Source organism: Chlamydotis macqueenii, chromosome 2 (assembly GCF_036417535.1).
Source record: "Chlamydotis macqueenii isolate bChlMac1 chromosome 2, bChlMac1.mat, whole genome shotgun sequence".
Lineage (NCBI taxonomy): Eukaryota > Metazoa > Chordata > Aves > Otidiformes > Otididae > Chlamydotis > Chlamydotis macqueenii.
The window spans coordinates 72,233,357-72,254,769 of NC_141557.1; the positions used below are offsets into that span (position 1 = coordinate 72,233,357).

A 21,413-nucleotide genomic window follows, 5' to 3' on the forward strand; every position below is an offset into this window, starting at 1 on the left:
AGGCAGATTGTAGTACTCTTTCCATATGCAATCCCATCAATTAGCATCCACATAAGTTGCTGCTCCATGTGGCAGCATTGACCAGGCCTTGTGGAACTGCTCAGTGCAGTTCAAGGGAGTGCTCCTCCTCTTCAATGGTCCTCACTGAGAATGCTGAAAAGCCAAAGGATGAAGGAGACAAGGAAACATCAAATAGGCTAGGCTGTATTTACGGACCTTAGTAGATCATGGTTTAAAAATAACCAAGTAGGTTTTTGTGTTGCCTAAATGGCATCCATTCTTTTTACCTTGTGGAAAGTTTAGCATATTGTTTTCATAATAAAGTTATTTGGGTAACACAACAGTGATTTAGATTAGGATTTGTTTACACAGCTAAATATGTTGAGTAATGAAATTAAAATGAGCTCTCTGCTTCTGTCACATCTGCAATAGTAACTGGCTTCTTATGGTTGAGTACAAGCCTGCTGCACAGATGTTTCTTGATAAGGTATAAATCAGTGTTAGATGCTGTTTATTGCAGCGCTTTTACTGCCTTCTTCCCTAAAGGAGGGAACACTGCCTGCACAGCAACCAGATGTGACCTGCAAGACTGTATGAAACACCATTACAAGCAAAAACAGGTCCCATATTCCATATCAGCATCTGCAATGGCTCATCAAGTATTTATCAGATCATTTGAACACTTCTACGAGTCCTAGCATCATACCACTGCCAGAAATTACTTATTATAACCTGCAATGAAAAAGCCAAGCATCCCGTAAAGCGACTGGTGCCTGAAATAGTAGGAGATCCCATTTTAGTTTGGCTTCCTGCCTTAAAGGTCAAATTTCTGAGCAGCTACTGCTGCTAGAAAGTAAGATACTATGAGAGATCAAGGCAGCTGCATTTCAGGGCATTGTAAGGAAGAGTTTCTCTTTTGTGCCATCCTGTCCCATGTGATATCAGTTCTTTGATGGTGACAGGCTAACAGACTTTTCTTGCACTGGTGCCTATGTGAGGAGAGCAGAGACAAGGGAGCTCCTCAGCTGGCGATGGTGGCACAGCTCAGAGTGCCTCACTCAGTGGCTCTGGTCAGCTCTGTGGGAGCAGGGGGATCCAACAGGAAGGACTCACCAAACACCCAGCATTAGAAGACAGCCAAGCCTGGCCCCAGAGCCACGCTGGCTCCTCTGTAGCAGACGAAAGCAATACCCATGGGCTCCGAAGGTAAGAGAGCCAAACTTTGCAAGATGTACATCTTGGAAGGTTTCTTGAAGCAAAACTTCCCATTTCTTACTTAAAAATGAGTTGGGGATGGAAGGATAAAATAGTTTTTCTTCCCTGAGCTAATCTGTATCTCTGATTTGCTTCACTCGTTACACGGACAGAAGATCCTGTCAACACAGAAATAATGCCGAGTATTTACAGTTTAATGGAACCCAGGGACCAATTAACAACACAGAAAACCACGAGGCAGCGTATTTCTTATTGTAACAGGAGGGAAACCTTACATCACTGCTGTTCCCCCATTTCTTAAAATAAAGCGCCAGTGCTTTCTCAATGATTTTTCAGTAGTAATGTTTATTATCTGGCAGTTTTACCATTGCCCATCTATCAATCATTTTCCATGTGCTAGGTTCAGTTACAAAACTCACTTTACCTATATCCCCGCCATCCCAAAAAGAAAAATAAAGGAGTAGGTGGAACAAAAAAGGAAAAAGCAATTGTCATTAGGGCTTCGGATCAGCGATGCTAGAACCTGCCCTCAACTCCAAGTTCTCGAACTGCTGATTCTTCAATAGCTTGATGGATGCGATGCACCTCCTCCTTTGTTAAAGTCCTCTCTGGGTGGCGGTAAATGATACGGTAGCAATGGCTGACCTTCTTTGTCCTACAAAATATAAACCAAAAGAGGACTCATAAATACACGTGCCTACAAATGCAAATACATGAGGCCAAGCACTTACCCTCTAGACCATTTTTTATTTGCGGTCTAATTTTGTTCCTGTTGCTTGCAAATCACCTTAATGCTAAAATACACAACTGGGACTGTGCTGAATTTTAATTCTGGCAGAGGACTTTGCTGAAGTCCACCTTATACCTCAACTTGTATTGTGGTGTGGTAGCTTCTTGCAAAGCAAAGAAACCCAGGAGGAGGGCTACGCTAACACCACTGAACTGCTGCTGACACCACAGTCCTCTCATTTTGGTGCTAATGGAGCTACCTCGAGGGAGCACTGCGCACACATACCCCTCCTCAGACCAGCGGGGCTGGCAATGATGGGCATAAGGAAAACACCACACAACCTCTGTACACTGGAGAGCAATGTTGCTAGCTAACGTGGGCTGTCTCACAAGCCTCTCCATCCAGGTTCCAGCCTGGGGGATGAGACCAAACACACAGCTGCAAAACAGAATAAAACATTTATTTTTCAATTCAGGTGACTGTTTTGCATTAGCTGGAAATGACAACCAAGGACAAAAATGCATCTGAAGTCTCCATTTGTGGGAGAAGGACAGAGATGCAGGATGAGGTGGCCGTCACTCCTGAAGCAAAGCACCAAACGGCAGCACCCAGGCACCGGCTGTGCGGCAGCCAAGCTGCAGAGGCAGTCCAGCAAAATCAGGAGGAAACGGGGCAAGACATAACAGCAGGCACACATGGCAAAATTTCTTACCCCTTGCTACTATGTAAAAGAAAAGGCAAAAGAGAACAGGAAAAAGGAATAGGGGAGAAGGAATGATGGGGAAAAAAGAAAGTATTTAAAGGTTGCTGAATTTAGCAAAAACAAGTTAATGTGAAACCAGAAGCAAACCACTAAGTTGAATTCAAGAGCAAAAAATCTTCTTGCTCTCCATCAAAACCAGGTTGGAATACATAGCTCTTGCAAGGGGCATCTCTACAACTGCAGTGCTTGTATTACTGAATTTAAATGGCTGTTATGGCATCCTTTTTATTTTTTAGTTTCAAATGAAGCCCACACAGCTTCTTCTTTAAAGGTAAACACTCACTTCAGCAAAAGAAAGAAAATCTGAGAGGAAAAATAATGGGAAACCAGAGATCAAGTACTAGACAGAAGGGTCTCCCAGACTAGCGGAACTTTGCATTCAATGTCACACAAAGGCATTCAGAAAACATAGAGTCATCTCTCTCCTGAAAATGGTTTCATGTTGGAAACCATGTTTATTATGACAATTTGATTAAAAGTAAGGTTATATGTGCTCATATACAAAGATAACTCTCTCAAGATACTCACTTCACCCTCAAATCCTACTAGAAACAGGCACGGGTAGTTTTTATCTCAGAATAGCTATTTGATACCAACCTTGATCCACCCAACATGGGTGGGAAGCTTGCCCTGCTCCCACTGGCACTTCACAACAAAAAGGTTATTTCAAATTAAAGCATTCCTCCTTTTTTTTTGTGTATGTGCTCTGAAGATAAAGCAAGTTAAATCTGCCTAGCATAGGAAAGGGCAAACTGCATTTCATAAAGTGTTAGGCTGACTGCAGTTAACTGCTAAAAACCAGCCAAGAACTTTCCCTGGGTGCATGTTAAACGCTGCAGAAAAGGGATCTTCAAGAAAAGAAGGGGAGGTGTAACTGTGGAGAAGGTGTTGCCCTGCTTTGCTCCACCTCTGCAAAGCAGTTGAGAGGACAGGCCTGGGAGAAGCAAGTAAATGGAATAACAAGGGTTTGGCCAGATGCTACATTGTAAGAGAGAAATTTGAATAAGAAAGAGGGATAATTAATTTGGGCTCAATAGAAACAATTTTCAAAACCAGGCTGGCAAATACCATTACAACTGGTAGTATTTCAGCTTTTAACGGTGCTACAGTGACCCACCCGGACAAAAATATCTGCAAATTGCTTTGGCTGAAAATCTATATAAAAGATGTACAGTCACAGGCTTGATCCTGAAGTCTTGTATATACTGGGAATACATCCCATGATGGAAAACTCTTTACCACCATTTAATGTGATGTAAACACAGGTTTGCTTAACTTATTTAAGCTGTGGTAGGGATAGCTACAACACTGTTTCTTCACTGGTCGTGGTTAACTCCAGGTAACTATTTCTCTTGACCCACATGTTTATGTATTCCCCTCCCTCCATCCTCGTAAGCAGTTCATTCATCAGGCAAATTAAATAGGTCAGAGTAGGATGCAAGTTTCTTGTGGGTGTTGTGGAAAATAAAAGGTCTTCCAAAGCAGCACTGGAGTAAAGTTCTATTAGTTGCAGATGAAGTTAAGCGTTGGTGCAGGAGAAATAAAACAGAGATTGCATTAAATGTAATTAATCTAATTTTAATTATAGCAAAAAAAAAAGATGTAACTACTAATACATATGGCTGGCTACACAGAACTCACATGGTTGGTATGTTACAGTTTCCTCCTACCTTTCAGCTAGGTTTATTTGCATCTTTGCTAGTAATTAGGAAGGAGGACTATAATGGCTCCATGCTATTTCAAGAAAAGACACGCTGCAAGTTTGAAAGCCTTAAGCATGGTTTTGAGTAGTATTAGCTAACTTTTCACGGGAAATGGGGAAGAGTACTTCTTGACTCTTTCCCCCCTCTAATTCCTACCCCTCTCCCAAATAAAATACTAACACAATGTGATTAATCACTGCTGTCAGCTGCAACTGGAAACAATTATTGTCAGCAAATAATATGTTTGCTGATTCCCTTTCTTGCTTTCCTTTTGTTCTGCAGAGTCACAGAGTGTTTGCCTACCTTAAAGACGGCTCTGCTAATGCATAATGAACTCACTACTGCATGTCACGCTGCAGCCTGACGATACAGAAGCAGTAGCTCTCTATCCTGAGTAACAGAAAATCTGAGGCCAAAACCTAGAACAGCAGCTTCACCAGGTTAAAAAAAAAAAAAAAAAGTAGAAGCTTAACAGTGAGCACATTGGGTTTTATTTACCTCACCTGCACCACCATACAAGTCCATGCGGTCCACAGTCACATGGACTCCTCTCCCATTAGGCTTCAGCTGATCTCAGTGTCACAAGTCTCCTCTGCACCAGCCTGCGGCTTTCAGGTAATGAAATGCAGTGAGTACAGTGAAGCACTGCTCACAGGGAAAGGGAACACAGGGATTTATTCTGGTGCTGCAGGAGGAAACAAGAACACGGGCTGTGAGTAAACACCGGAGTGAAACAATGCCTAATGCTCTTCTGTGTTTTTTGGAGGAAACAGCTTTGCCTCATGATGCTCAGGAACTGGCGCACAGTCGGCTCCACGTGCTGGGGAGTTGCTCACTGCTAGGTCAGACTCACTGCATGGAGCCAACCTGAAGGTCAGTGTACATGTTTCGGTATTTCAGCCTCATATCTGAGCATCGCAAGAAATTAAGGGGCCTTTAGTCTGCCACTAGTCTAATAAAACAAACATGAAAGCAACCTGACACTGGGACCAGGGCTAGAATGAAAGGGTATGTCAGGCAATAAAAATTAATACCTGTGTTAGCTTTCCCTGCGTGGAAGTCCACTGAAGAATGTTTTAAATCCAACTTGGGTAGAAAGCTGATCCCAGAAGCTACCAAGAGCTAAACATCTAAACACACTGGGGAATCTGTCTCAGTGGTTGGATAAGACTAAGACATGGGGTCATTTGGTACCCAAAATGTTGCCTAAAGAATAAATGCCTGGTATTGACATTTGTCTCAGCCACATGCGATACCATAACAAGAATGAAAATTTCTCCACCCTGTACCTTAAGAGGGAGATAAAAGGGCAGCAGTGAGTTGGGGAAAAAAAAAATCTCACTTTTAAACTGTGTTCTACTTTCCATCTGTCTTAAATAAAGCACGGAAGCACAGAGACTTCTGTAGGAAGGCTACCTCTGCTCTTACGTGGGTGAGGACAACACAGAATCAGACACTTTTCTAGAAAGCTGGGTTTGCTTTGAGGAACAGAAAAGTAGAGATGACAATCTCCCACAGCATCAAGGAGCAGAAAAGAATACCATCTCTTTTCTATTCTGAGCAGTGCACTAAGCAGTACAACTCACCACCATATCTATATTTCACCTCTTCCTAGTCAAAATGAAAGATCTCCACACATGGTAATGCAAGTATTTGAGATTTTTTTCTCTCTGTGAGCGAGTCATATTGATGAGGTTCTTCGAGGCTCTCCCAGTTCCTGCCATAGTAGCTTGCATCCTATATCCCCACAAAGATTCATCATGTCATCACCTTGCATGAACCTGCAACTTGTACTCAGTGACCACTGCACCCTCCACAGAGATCAAGCCATGCTCTGAGAACGCACGGAGCGACCTTAGGGAAGAGAAAGGCTTGTTTTGTTTGCAACAGTGTCCTGAAAGGGATAATGATAGGAAGAAAGGAAAACACTGCCTCACGTTAACACCACCACAGTTGCTGAAGCCACGTAGAAAGGACAGCTTTGGCTTTGCATTGTGGCTCCAACAGTTTCAGAATGCTTCATGTTGTAAGTGGAAATGTGGAGGAATATTAAACTGCAAGAAGAAGAAGAAGAAGAAGAAAATGTAATTACCTTTTCCTTTCTGTCTCATGCTTTCAAACCACATCCACCACTATGATAGTAGGCACAAGTGCTAAATGTCATACTATAAATTTTAAATTGACAAATAGCACTCTTTGCTAGGAACCATGGATGGTGGAAAATGGCAAAAGGCTTGTGCTATATACCTTACTGTCAACGGCAAATAATTCAATTACCATGGTGATGTGCATGTAGAATATAGCAGCAATTCTCTGAACAAAGGCCCTTCCCAAAGATGCATTCTCATCAGTCCTTTCAAATGCTAATACTCCATTTCTCTGAAGAGGGGATTGTATATAAGAGCGTATTTTAAAAAATGGACATGTTTTTGTTTAAGGTGATTTTGATGCTAGTGAAAGGCACTAAATCACCTCCAGAAGAATGAATTGTTTTAAACCCACAGAAAGCACGGAGCCGTTGTTTCTGTTGCACATCTTTTCCAGCTGATACCTGGTAGAAAGATGGTTCAGATTCAAAGACAGTTCAGGTCAACATAATCATGTTGAGACTGTCAACATTATTTGACCACTGTGGATTTTTTCTGTGGTTGCTTTAAGAGAGATGCATGTTCACTGACAGACGGTTGGACCAAAATATTGTTCTTCTATTTCACAAAATTGAGACAGCAATGGACTTTTTGCTCTTTTATAATTGGACTTCATGAAATCTGTATCTGAATACCAAACCCTGAACCTGCTTGGCCTTTTCATTCTTTCTTTCCTTAATATTAACAACATTTTACACTTTTCTCTTAATGCAGAAAAAAAAAAAGAAGTAAAAATTCTGTTAATAGCCAACTTATTGAGAGAGATAAAGAGGATGGTATGGGATGCAGCAGCAAACGACAAAACACGTGCTAGTTAAGATAATGAAAGGTAGATGAAAAATGAAAGCACTTGGAAACTTTTCAGTTTCTCAGCCACTGAGACAGTGTTAAATAGCCATAAATAGGATCTAAGCCATTGACAAGTATCCAAAAATACTGGACTGGTTAGAAAGTTTTGGTCATGATTTTCCTTTTCTACCTAAATCTATCACCTAATTTCTTACATGCAGGAAGAGATACAAACAGATACATACTGAAAAAAAAAATAATCATAAGCATCACCTGAAAGAGAAAGTCTCCTGGCTGTGTACTCACTAAAAGTTTAGTGAAAGAAAGAATTAACTTGTGCTTCGGGCCAACACTTTGGCCCCTAACAACCTTTTCTCATTTCAATGAACCACCTTAGTCTGTTGACACATGCCAGGAAAAGAAGAACTAACGTGAGCGGCGTAGGGCTCTTTTCCACCAGCTCCCAAGCAGAGGGAACTCTTGTACACAGATCAAGTTAAACAAGAAATGGACAGAGTATTTCCTTCATGCACAGTTACAGTCATCTCAGTAACCAGCCAACAATACAGTCAACCCATCTCAGATCCAAGCACTTCCCATTAAAAAGCTCTTAAGCCTCACAGTATCAAAAGTAATGGAATCCATTACATGCAGGCAACGATGAAATATCATTAGGGTGAAGAATAAGGAGAAAAACATCATGCTCCATTATACCAAAAGAAAATTCAAAGTCCCCACAGGATCATAAGCTAACTGTGACACAGACTTTTGCTGCAGCGGAAGGCCAGAGGTTTGGGATCATGTTTTTTTTTGTTTTCATTCTTAATACAATGACTCATTGATTCCTTGAAGAAAGCAATGATCAATGGTTGTAAAGTAGGTATGAAACCAGTATTCTCAAGGGGATGGATTCCAGCATCAGTGCTGACTTCTTGTCCTCCAATTTCCCTCTCCTCGGGAAAATCATCTATCAACCACAGGTAACAGAATTCCCATCGCATCTGATCTGCGTCAATACAGAGGAATCAATTCCACATGGATTTAAACTTGGATGTGACTCAAACTTGTCCCTCTTGTAAAATGAACTTTGTGCTCTCAGTTCACACTGGGCCTCCTCAGTTTTTAGAGGCTCACCACCCTGTCTGTTGAATCAGTTCAAAATCCTGCTCTAAATCTAGGAAGACTCAGGACTAGGCTAGAGGCTGAATATCTTCAAGACTTGCTTTGCTGTCAGCACGGTAACCCTGGAGCACTCATCATACCAGACAGATGCAACGTCATGCACTTTTAATGTAATGATTCTCTCAACTTATGAATGTTGAGGCTTCCAGGAATAAAAGATAGCCATGCAGAGGGCATGCACACAAAGATCAGAACGTGTGCAAGCCTGTGAGGTTCAGAATAGCATACGAAAACTTACTTTTCCTTCAGGGTTATCAGAATGCCAGATACAAGAACTGCATAGGTGGAATAAAGATAGGAAAAAGCAAACTTTCCAATAAAACACACAGATACAAAATCCATTTAAATAACTTCTACACATTGCAGTGGCAAACGAGAGAAGATGGTTGGTAAAATACTTGAGACAATTTTATATACTAAACACAGAAAAATGGATGCTGAAATTAAGAGGCGGAAAAAGCGATAGTCTCAGCACCAGACAGGACAGAATACCTGTTTTGTGTACAGCACAGAGTTTTATTTGGCTTCACTTTCCCTAGGTTTGACTGAAAATGTTCAGTGTCAAATGCTTTTCAATATCTAATCATGTTTTCACCAAAACAAAACGCAAGGAGTAATACCTTTTGTTATTTGTTGTTTAAAAATCGACCACTAGGAGCTTAAACATTTGTCAATCCAGCAAACAAAAGAAAAAAAAACCCTCAATTTGGATATTGTACCTCATGAGAACTGCCATCTAAGCTCCTTGACTTTCTCCTTCCCTGTATAGTTCAGAACCTATGGCAGGACTACATTTCCCAGGAGAGGCTAAGGCCACAAATTCCTGTGATAGATTACCTCCCCTCTCTGGAAAAGAAAATTGGCTGACATAGCTGATGAGAAATCAGAGCATACTGAGGAGAACAGAAGCATGTGATACCTGGAAGTCCTGGCAGTGCCGGCAGCTGAAGTGTTTTGGCTGCTAGCCAGAAAATTCTTACAGAAAAACCTACATTTTCAGTGAGTAATACCACAACAAATCAACAAATTTTCTGTCATTGCTGGCTGTCCTACTTTTCCCACATTCCTCCTGACCTCCTAAATCCCTCGTAACTTAGTGGAAGAATGAGGAAGCTCTGTCAGCAACAGACTCTGTGGGTCTAACAGAACTTCATGATTTAAGATACCTCATTCACAACACTTTGCGCCCTTCCAGGGCAATTGACTAGTACTGGAGTGGGTCAGGGACACAACCTGTTTGCAAAGAGTAACTCTGGAAGACGCACTGCGTTTACACAGTCGTGCTTCTTGTGTGAAGGCATTGTATTTACCTCCCCCTGAGCCACAGCATGCAAGTAAGAGGATGGAAGAGCCTTCTGTCAAACAGAAATATTAATGATTCCATCACTGGTCATTAGCCACAACAGTATTGCTCACAAGTTTCCAACCATTGGCAACTGAAATGCCATCTGGAAGCACTTAAGAGTGACAACCTATCTCAATAATCCGAACAAATCCAACACGAGAGGTGAATTTGGACTCTTTCAAACGTTATCTAAAATATTTATAGTAAAAATGTTAAGTGTGATACCTTTTCAGTTCTTCTGAGTGAAAGATCAAAGAAGAGAAGTATAAATATTTAGCAGTTTTTTTTTCCCCCAACTAGATGTTAATACTAAAGGCTACAAAAAGTATTACTAAAAATAACATTACTGTCAAATTAGAACATGTTTCATAATCAAGTAAAAAGGGAAAGTATACGAGAATTTAAAACAATTCATTCTCCTAAGAAATCAAGATGGATGCGAATAACAGCCGGTTCAGAAGTATCTCCATTGAGCACTGACAGAAATCTCCAAAGTTAGGTGGCAGACAAGTGCACGGGAAGGACTGGATGCTGTTTCAGGTACTTGTATAGATTTCATCCTTGAAATCAGTGCTTTTGTCCAGGAGCTAGGTGTTCAAGTTCCCCTTACACTTGCTGAGAGTTGAGGTAAAGAGGGACATGGCTCTGGACTCAGATCAAGAACCTAAATGATTATTCCAAGGTCACACAGCGAATCGATGACAGAGGGAAGACTTGGATAAGCGCAGGCGCAGACCCTTTGAGTTACGCTCCTTTGAAGTTACTCTTCCCATGCACACAGAGTCACCCTTCTTTTCAGCAAATTGCAACTGAAACAAAACAGGCTAAGGCAGGAAAAAACAACTCATCCCACATACAATGGATAAGGCAAAGAAAAGCGCAGAGTCAACATCAGGATAGCCAAGCGTGTTGTTTGTTAAGTGAAAAAGTAATCCCAAATCAGGAGGGAGAGAAGAAGGGAGCAGGAAGAGATGAGTTAACTGGAGATCAGAAGACGGGAAGGACTTAAAAACTGAAAGCAGAGTTTAAAAGAAATGACTTGCCCTTTTTGGATAAAAGCAACAAATGAAAAGCACTTGCCCCTCTGGACAGTCTGCAGCACCAGAAGGCAACTTAAAAACATTCATCCTTCTGTGCGTGCAAATACAGGGGGTTTCTCAATGGAAATGCTTCCAGTATCTGTTAAACCTGGTGGAAATTCTGCAGCCGCTTGCACAATTAAATGCTGTTTTCTATTCCTTCCAGTCCATGCATTATTTTCCTCAGAATTGTCAGGTTTTACACACCTTAATCTGGCTAACTGGATTTGTTTTGGAGATGCAGAAATTCCCCACTTTCCTTCCCTGAGGGGAGTGTGGTTCCACACAGACAGTCACAAGAAACCTGTTCTCATTGCTTTTCTGACAGTTGCTGCCTTGGGAAGACAACTCAGAAAAAGTCCTCAAAGTAAGGATAACTACTGGCCAGCAGATTAAACTACTGTTAACACACAGCAAAACTGTCTGGCTTTTAAATGTTTCTCTTGCTGGGTCCCATTTGCACAGGTAATACATTTGGACCACAACAACGGGATATAGAGCCTGTGTCTTGTAGCTGAGGCTCGCCTGGCTCTTTTCAATATAATAGCTGGGGAAATGTCACAGCACCACTGAAAGTAGCCAAATGATGACAGCATATACCAATCAGGTGCAACAGCCAGAACTTTTACAGTTGTCAAAATGAGCATTAGTTTGGAAAACCCTAGCTGCATGTTGGCATGTTGCCCCCTAATATAATGGCTACTCTTTATGAAAAGACAAATGAAAAGAAAAATGTGAATGTGATAGGGCATATGCATAGGGAACACCTCCTATGGTGAGATGATACGAGATCATGCAATAAAACACCACATAGGCATGAAGACTAAAAGGTCAGGGCACAAAACAAGATCATTCTGTAAGTACAATGAAATTATTGGTCTCCCACTCAAGAAAGGAAAGAAAGCCACTGAGGCATTACATTAGGAAGACTTAAAAAGGCCAAATGATCCTCTCACTAGCAGGAATTAAAACGAGCAAAGATGGGATAAGATTTCAACCCAGGATGGGGAATATATAGGGAGCACTAGAGTAAATCAGATGTTCTCAAATTGTCCAAGAGATTAACTTTGCCCTAAGACACTTCAGGAATGAGCAGAAGAAATCTCAGAGCTCTTATCAGTTGTCCTTGAGAGTTCATGGAGGACAACTAAGGTAACAAATGTTTGGAAAAGGTCAAACAGAGTGCTTATTTTTGGAAATGGAAAAAAACCCAAAACACCTAGGAAGCCATAGGAGCTATATACTACTTGCTTTTACTTTAAATTCCCAGAAAGACTCAGGTGCAGATAACCAAACGACTTCTAAGCACTCCATGGAAATAAAAAAAAAAAGATAAAAAATAGAAAACATGTATGTGTCAAGAAAATCTAGTCAAAACAACCTAATTTCCCTCTATAAAGGGGTAATAGGTTAATAAATCAATAATCAGTAAATGAAACAACAAATTGCAGGACGTGGCAAACACCACGGTGGGGAGGTGTGTATGTGCATATGGCACATATACTCACAGTCAGCTAAACCAGACAAAAAAACATGGTCTAAAATCAATATGCCACAAAACATGGATTCACTGGCAGTTGCAAGCAGTTTCAAAGTTGAAAAATCTTAGGAAAAAATTTTAAAAGTTATAACAAAAAGTGAAAAAAGAAAAGAGAAGAAAAATACTGAATCCAGTTCATAAAATTAGGTAGTACAAAATCTGTCTTCCTAAGTGTTTCTCTTCGGAGGGAGTTGCATTAAGGTAGATCAGAAAACTGGTGATCAACGTGATTATTACTAGAAGGTGATACTCTAAATGGCTGGAGTAGCTGCCAATAATTTGTTGTTTCTGGAAGCAGTTATTCACAGTTCATAGCCAAATCTGAAGGATCTTTCTTGTAGGGTTACTGGCTCCTGGATGATGGAATACTTTCATTAATAGAATAGGCCATGCAGTAAAAGTGTTTGTAACTGGCAAATTACATTAAGCTGGGCAAAACAGTAAGTATAACTGAGGACAAGATTAGAATAATCTTGACTGGAAAAGCTGAAGGAGACAATTCAACCAGGACAAGTGTAAGCTTCTGCATTTAGCCAGGAACAACTAGCTGTGTGCACAGAGGATGGGGAACAACTGGGCATGCAGCAGTTCCGCACAAAGCATCTGAGGACCGCACAGAATCACGAGCTGAAGGTGAACCCGTGATGCTGTTGGGCTGCTTTAAGCTAAGCAAACATCACTCTGGGATGAACTGCTGGAATGCAGCTGGAGTGGCATCCTTCTGCCCTACTCAACACTGCTACTGGCTCAGCTGAAGCACCCTTTCTACACCTGAAGAAGGATGGAGGCAACTGGAGGCTGATCACTAGGGAGCAATGAGAACAAGCAGATGTCTAGATAACAGAAATTATAAGGAAAGACTGAGAGAACACAGGTTGCTCAGTCTAAAGAAGAAAGAGCATGAAAACTCCCTTCAAATACACAAAATGCTGCTGCACAGTTAGGTAATAATCTGTTCATCAGCATTCACATGCGGCAGGAGACGAAAGTAATGAGCTCATATTGCAGAAATGTTCAGCTTGAAAATTCACTTGGAAAGGCAGTTGGGTCCACATTGCTGGAAATCTTTATGGACTGGTTATACAAGTGTCTGTCAGGAATGCTATAAGTAGAGCTGATCCTGTTTTGGAGTAGGAGGATGAACTAGGTGGCAGTACTCTTCAACTCTTTAGCATAAAATAATGTAATGGTCTTTAAAATGCAAAAAGTTACTTGAGTAGCAAAGACAGCTCCTTGTAGCTCCAACTAAAGACACATAATGTATCTGTTTATCCCATTGCATTAAAAGGAGATGGGGAAAAAAGCCCAGTTCAGGGCTTTTCCCAGTTCAGGAAACCAAGGATGTAGGAAATACAAACCATTGCTGCTATACCTGGCAAAAGAGCTCTCTGTTAGCAACACTAGATTCCCAGAAAATACAACAAATGGAGAAACTTTTGAAGGGGAACAGCAGAGACCAACAGGCTGAGAGGGGAAAGGAATCCCCCAAAAATGTTGTAACCTCTTTAGCCAGCAACCCTTTCATTAGCCTTACAGGCCCATGTTGAAATACAGCAGATAGGAAAGCACAGTGCTGCTGCATTACCTTTCACTGCCTAAAGTCACTAAAAAATCAAACAAAAAACCCAGAAAAGTCCACTCTGTAAGACAGCATCCCAAAGGGAGAATGCCACTCAGCTACTTGTCTCCTTTATTTCAGGGCTGAGAGATGCCTTAGGAAAGCTCTAAGGAATACCCACAGAAGATGCTGCATATACTTGATAGGCTGAACTGTATCTTTCTCTTTTACGCTTTTCTGAGTTTCTATCAAGAGGTTAACCCTGTGCTTTCAGTTTTCCAAGTTCACATTCAACCCCAGGCAATCTCAAAATAAGGATGAAGTCTTTCTTCTAACAAAACAATATTGCAAACAAGTCTGTTGAAATCTGCACTCCAAGGCAATTTGGGGAAGTCCAGGGACTAGGAGACATGTCAGACACCAGTCCTTGAATGAAGGCTGGTTGGCCCTGAGGAGGACAACAACTCTGGGGACTATGGCCTTTTGACACAGAAGCTGATTAACTTCATGCTCTGTTGCAGGTAGAGAGACTGAAAAAATACAGAGGAAATGACATGTCCAAGGACATACTGCAGATCAGCTAATATGGAAACATAACAGAAATCTCTTCTTAAGGAGCCTCAGTATAATGCTCTGAATAACCAGCCACGTTTCCCTTTCATTTGTACATGTTATCCTGGCCTCCTCACTCACACTCACTTGCTGCTCAGTATTCACTTCTTGTATCTCTTCCTTATGTATACAATAGCTGCAAGGAAGGAGCTGCCTTTCATTTTATCTACCTACACTGCCTTTTTCAGAGAATGAGAGGCCACAACTCTGCTACAAGGAAAAATAACCCCATGTATTTGTACAAGAATGTATACACTCATAGCCATTGCTGCAAAAGCTAGTTTTTTATTAACCTTTGCAAGTTTGCTTGGACTGATAAGATCACCACTTTTGGGGAGATCTTGATGTTTCCTAAATCTTTTTCAGAGATTAAATGTTGATCTCATAAAAGTTCCATTGCATGTGTGTTCTTTTGTTCTTACATCAAATATGAAGTTGCCAAGGAACAAATAAACTATTTATGACTTATGCCTGTACAGTAACGAAGAATGGCTTAATGGGGGCACGTACTACTTTGAAAGTACTGCAGTCTGTTGTTCCCTGAACTGGAGACTCTCCTTAAGATGTATGCTCTCCTTTCTCATCCAAAAAAAAAAGATCAAATTCTTGACATGATTGTCTAACTCATAGCAGAAAGACTCATAGATGCCACAGGCTCCTGCACCACAGTCCCACATACTTGCCGTACTTGTAGGTAAATCAGTGCAGGTTGCATACAGCTGCACCCAGACAGCAACAATCCAGATAGCTAACTGAAATGAACTCAAGTTAGTCTTACATCACTGACTTCAGAGTTACAGAAGAGGAGACTGGTATTTCTTAAAACACGGGATGCAGCAATTTGGTGGCATGACCTTAAGCACCATCCTCTCTACTAGTAGATCTTGTTCATTTGAACAAAAGTAACAAACAAGGAAAGATACGATCCTTCTGAGATTACAGGTAGCTACACTTTCCCAAGAGCTACCTGGAGGTCACGCCATTGAGATCAGCAGAGTTTGTTCTCTACTTTGCCTAATTCTTGTCACACCTAGCCAGGACGGCTGGTGTTCTAACGTTGTGTACACACTACCAGAGAATATGAAAATTATTAGGTATTAATACTGCTAAGAGGGTTGCAATGCTACTCATGCTCCCTTCTGAATCATCTGCATCCACCATCACTCTCCATCATACTCAGAGGCACAAACTCTTCTCACCAGCCAGTGACACCAGCTCTCTGCAGGGATGGCTGAACAAACACCGGTGCTGGATGTGTGGACTCAGTGAGGGAATATACCTCCTCAAAATGGAAGAGATGACAGAGGAAATGCTGTAGCCCTTAAAGAAGAGGGAGAGTACAATATCCCTGTGATGTTTTGCACTGTAGTCTCTACCAAAAGGGGGAGACACAGAGATACAGTTTGGACAACCCAGTAAGATCAGATCGCTGAGCAGCATGAAGTAGATAAAGGGAGTGAGACACCTTCAGATCTTGCGCCTGAAACCCACACACTTTTCATCCACAGGATTTAATCTGTATCATGATACTTGAGCTATTGTGATTTTATTTTAGTATATAGGAGGAAAGGTTAAAATGATCTCATCCTTCACTAGGATAAACTCATCACAGAAGCTGAAACATCGGTCCAAAGCATGGGCTGTATGGGAATTGGACAGTTATAGGACAGTCAAAATATTTATAAGCACATCTGAGCTGGATGACAGCTTTCTTACATTGCTAGCACATCTGCACTGGCAGGGACAGGCTTAGTCTCCTATATCTCCACAGATCTCAGTTCAGACTCTGTATATCCCACAACACATCACAGGAACTCCACAGGAAAGCAATGAAAAAATCTGGATCAGGCTCAGCATTCACCCACAAAGTCCGTGCTTAGATTCATACTGTGTTGGATTGATCTTTGAGGTTTGGGTTTTTTTCCCCTTTTCTTTTTTTTTAAGGTTGAGCCTGTATTTATTTCCTTTTCCCCAAATACTGGGCAAGCATTTCAGTAGCACACAAGTGAGTCAATAAAAATGAGCAGCAGTGCTGTTTGCACAAGTCCTTCTCCAATCCTGTCTCCAGGTGCTTCTCCCTGCTTCTCAGATTTGCCCTACTGTACTGAAGCAGCACATCTGCCTGAGTGGCTGCATGTGTGATGGATCACACTAGCAAGCACATGTGGTTGAAAAATGACCAGGTAGAGGAAAAAAAAAAAAAGAAAACCAAAACAAAACAAAAAAAAGACTTAGATTCCCAATCTGGTTCACTGAATGGCCACATCAGTCATTGTGCCAGCACAGTGTGGGGGTACAAACAGCACAAATCAAGACTCATGCTGCCAGGAGAAACACATGTGGAAACAGGGGCTACAATCACAAGCTGGTCATTCACTGAACCCCTGTAAGCACTAAAGCATGTCCTTCTGTTTCTTCCCTAAGTTAATGTAAAAAGATGTTATACCTTACGTTCAAAATGAGACTCAGATATAAGGGAGAGGAAAAAAACCCGCCTGGCTGCCCCAAAATGTTGCTCAATCCAACCTCCTGACCTATTCCTACTGAAGGCAATGGGATGACATCTCTGTCCGCCAACTCAGGATTCAGCTGACGTTTTACAAAACAAGAGGGACAGGTCCCTGGGTAACACTGTTTTTAAAACTGATTAGCAGAAGCAGCCAGTTGGATCCTCTTTTTAAAAATGATGATACACCAGTTTAGATAGGAAATGAATGCATTCCAGACAGCATGAGAAAAGGCAAGCAAAACCAGCCACGACAGCTGAACTTTGCAACAGTGTAAACTCTTTCACCACCAGCTAAGCCTGAGGTCAGTGGTCTGAGCAGACCTGATGTGTGTAGGGTCCTTCGTAGGGTCCCTGCTCTAGCGCAAATTTCATTCTATTCAAGTGAAGTTCTCCGTTTTGGCAAAGGAATATTCTGGCAAACACAGATCCTGCAAACAGAGGCCTGTGCTTGCAGAGCTGCTCTTTCAGTATTTCATCAAATATAGCAGCAATGCTTAAGAGGTTACTTGCATTAAAGATGAATCTGTTCAGGATCACTGCCTTTAACCACTCCTCTCTGCTGTGGGACATCAGCCCAAGTCAACTGCTTGGCTTTTGGGTATGAAGAAGCAAGGCTGGATAGAAGTAGGGTGTGGGGATCAAGCGAAAGAAATACTAACAGTGAATCACTCCTTTGCTGAGAGAAGGCATGGCTGCCTTTAACGAAGAGTTACATGGAGGATGAGAGATGATCTAAGTGGGACTGTTACGAAACTTAACTATGAGAGACTCTGCATTACGATCTATAAAGCTGCTAACTGGATTCAGTAAGTTGTTGAGTCATTACCATATAAGACTGGGTTGCTCTGAATGGCATATGAAATCCATATGGCTAGAGACATTGAGTGGTTTACTTCTGCTGAGAGAAGAAGATGGAAATGAGTACACATCTACATGAATTTTCAAGAATAAAAAATTAATAATAAAAAATAATTAGCTGCAACTACACAGCATCCACACTAACGTTATTTTCTCATTTGTCTTTTAATTAAAGATGTCCTGTGACTGCAAGTTAGCGGGCATGACATTAGCATGGATTTTTAATGTTTTGGGAAAAAATACAGTACATTCACTGCACTGATGTATCTGTTATGACATCAACTCAAAGTAAAATGAGGACTGGGGAGAAGGATGCTGGATACTACATATAAATCACTGGTCTTTCACCTCTTAGAATATTTTCACGTTCAAACTGAGATGCTAAATGAGCTGAGGGCTTTACACGAAAAAGAGAACAACTTACGAAACCATCACTATGGATATAATTCTTTCTGGAGTAACTACTCAAGCAAAGACCCAGGGCTGAGCTAGTAAAAAAACTACTACCTTTCACCTGAAGAAAGTGTGATTAGTGGAGGAAATGTCACATTTACACTTAAAAATTGTTTCAAAGACAACTTGTGTCTTTTGGCACAGCTTCGCCATTTAAAAAATATTGTAAGAGAGAGAGAGGCAGAGAAGGCAAAGATCACTCCTTTTCATGATTTCTCACCCTTGTATTAAGCCACCGAGTTAGCTTGAATATTCAGTATCTCAGCACTTGGCACTTCCCAGGCAGCAGCACTGAATTACTCTCCACTGATCCTCAGGGATGCAGTGCCAGGGCTCTTGGAGGCGAAGCCTCCCTGCACAGCACCTGTGTAGCGCCCATTGCCCCGTGTAGCATCAGCCTGCAGTGCAGCACAGAGCGGCAGGACAAGGAGCATGGGGGAACCGCAACTTCTGCGCAGGGGGAGCAGTGGTCTCTGCAGCTACTCCATAGCATGTGGGAAGGGGACAAAGGCAGTCAAACTGAATGGGCGAGGAACATCTACTAACAAATAAGCTTCTCTGGTGATTTTCCTCAAAGGTGACATCGACAGCATCGCATTGCATATAAAATGACTTCTGCAGATGTCTTTGCACACTAACCACAAGAAGAATCAGAGCATTACTCCCAACTGCAGCCCTTACTGGTTTTGTGTTTGGGTGTTGGTGGGTTTGTTTTCTTCTTCTTTTTTTTTTTTTAAGTGGCAACTACGCTCAGTCTTCTTTTTCTGGCTTTTCACTTTTTTTTTTCCCTTCTACTTTCTTTTTGGCTTGGCATTTGCTGGCATTGAGCTGTGAGTCATTTACATGGAGCCAACTGAAGTTACGTGGGAAATTCAAAGGAAAGGAGCGATAAAAACTACCCAAAAACTACTTTCAGCATAGAGGTACCAACTTCATGGTCACTCTCACTTGTTACCCCCTGGAAACACCATGCAAGTCACAGAAGCGTAGGACAGACTTGGAGAGGATTAATCTCTCCCCTGTGTTTGCACTTGGCACTTCTCTTTCAGCTTCATATCAATGGCACCTTTGATGTGCCTTTTTTTCTACTTCCAAACCCTTTTAAGGACCCTTGATAAAGGCCACATTTTTTCCTCCTTTATATGTCTCAAACAGAATACCACAAAAGATCAACTTGATCTAGATGAATTTGATCTATTTGGTACTGAAATTCTGATGGCAAATTACCACAACAGTTATATTTGGCACATAGCACACCTCCCCCTCACCCTTGCATCACTGGACTACAGACATTTCAGTGGAGGTGTTGTGTGGCTCGCAAAGTTACCACTAAAAGAATTAATGGACTAGACTGAAATAATAGAAACTTGTTTTAATCAAGAAACAAACCAAACCTGTGCCTTGCTGAAAATTTACCATCTCTAGTGCTATAAACACATCTATGCACACATAGCAACTGTGACGGTCACTAGCTTTGCCCTTTCTACTCAGGACAAGCATGTTTGCTTTCTCCAATAAGCAGAAGCTGCGCACACTTGGTTTTAAAGCAGCACTGAAAGCAGGCTCAAGGAAGCAAAGCACGAATAAAAAGAACTAGCTCGTCTTTTGCTAGAAACCAAGAAGAGTATCTGAAGAATTACAGACAATGTCAAAATGAAATTTAAGTGTACTTACATGTTGGTTGTTGGCCAATATGTGGTTGCCCAGAGAGGTGGTGGATGCCCCATCCCTGGAAACATTCAAGGCCAGGTTGGATGAAGCTCTAAGCAACCTGATCTGTTTGGAGATGTCCCTGCTCCTTGCAGGGGGGTTGGACTAGATGACTTTTAAACCCTAACCATCCTATGATTCCAACCCTAACCATTCTATGATTCTATTGTGATGCTTGAGCTACAGAGAATTACTGAGTTACCACTCATCAGCTGAACTGCTGAAAGCAACAATGTCTGTGTTTCTATCCATACAAGCAATAAAAAAAATACATCAGCTTAAACTGCTCCAGTAAAAAATATTTAAGAATGTGAAAACTTCCAGCCTATGCAGATGAGCAGAGAGGTGGCAATTCATTCAGCTATGAAAATGTGATAAATTCCACTTACAAGTTCATACCTTATTTATAGCAGCCTGGCCTGCCTAAACTAACATGTTCATCTCTGACAAACATCCGACATCTCTGAACATGGCAGGATATCAGAAGGTGAAGCAGGGCTGAGAAGGACAGTGAGTGACAAGGACTTGCTGAAAGTCATTCAGTGAATCATTTAACCTCTTTGAATGTGAAGAGAAATGCAGGCATCTCACTTAGCCTTCTTAAGAAGCTCGATTCAGTAGAAGCTCCCATCCAAATAAAGGACTCTGAAATCCTTGGAGAAGGAAATATAAGCATTTGACATACCTGGATTTCATGTGTGGGACCATCTCTGTGAATACCTGTAGTCCTGCTGCAGGACTACTCAACTCTTACGTGAGACAACGTGGTTTCTCAGAGGTAATCTGGCAGCGTGGAGTGGCAACACATGCTAAGGCAAAACTTGTACTACGAACCTTGGAAAATAAGGAGGGTAAAACTTTGTGCATAAATGCTTTACAATGTATTTATTGAAGTAATACCGTATCTGTTTAAATCTCTTTTTCATCAGACATTTCAATATGGCATAAAGCAGCCTATTATGAAATACCTGAGCACATTAAAAGGGGCGTTTATTAGACTTGAGAGGAAAGACTAGCAGTTGATCTGTCACCCTCAAGCTTAATAGGTAAAAAAAAAGTCTATTTCCCCTCATCCATCGTGGTGAGGAGAGCAGTAGGTCCAAACACAAATATGCTTAGTCTAAACTGTAATCTTTGATGTGGCAATGGCTGCAAAGGTTACCCGCAGAATTGAAAGGCAGTAACCAACTATTTTTGCATGAAAAGGACAATCTCCAAGA

General features: G+C 41.4%; 1 protein-coding gene across 7 annotated transcripts in view; it reads right to left on the bottom strand.

Annotated features, from left to right (window-relative positions):
- Positions 1 to 1,540: 1,540 nt before the first annotated feature.
- The window catches only part of FARS2 (phenylalanyl-tRNA synthetase 2, mitochondrial), a 252,522-nt gene continuing 232,649 nt past the window's right edge, over positions 1,541 to 21,413 (bottom strand). For all 7 annotated transcript variants that reach the window (XM_086740264.1, XM_086740258.1, XM_086740261.1 and 4 more), the window contains one exon: positions 1,541 to 1,870. In XM_086740264.1, the coding sequence (XP_086596390.1) occupies positions 1,775 to 1,870 (96 nt within the window). In that variant the 3' untranslated portion in view covers positions 1,541 to 1,774. The remainder of the gene's footprint in view (positions 1,871 to 21,413) is intronic.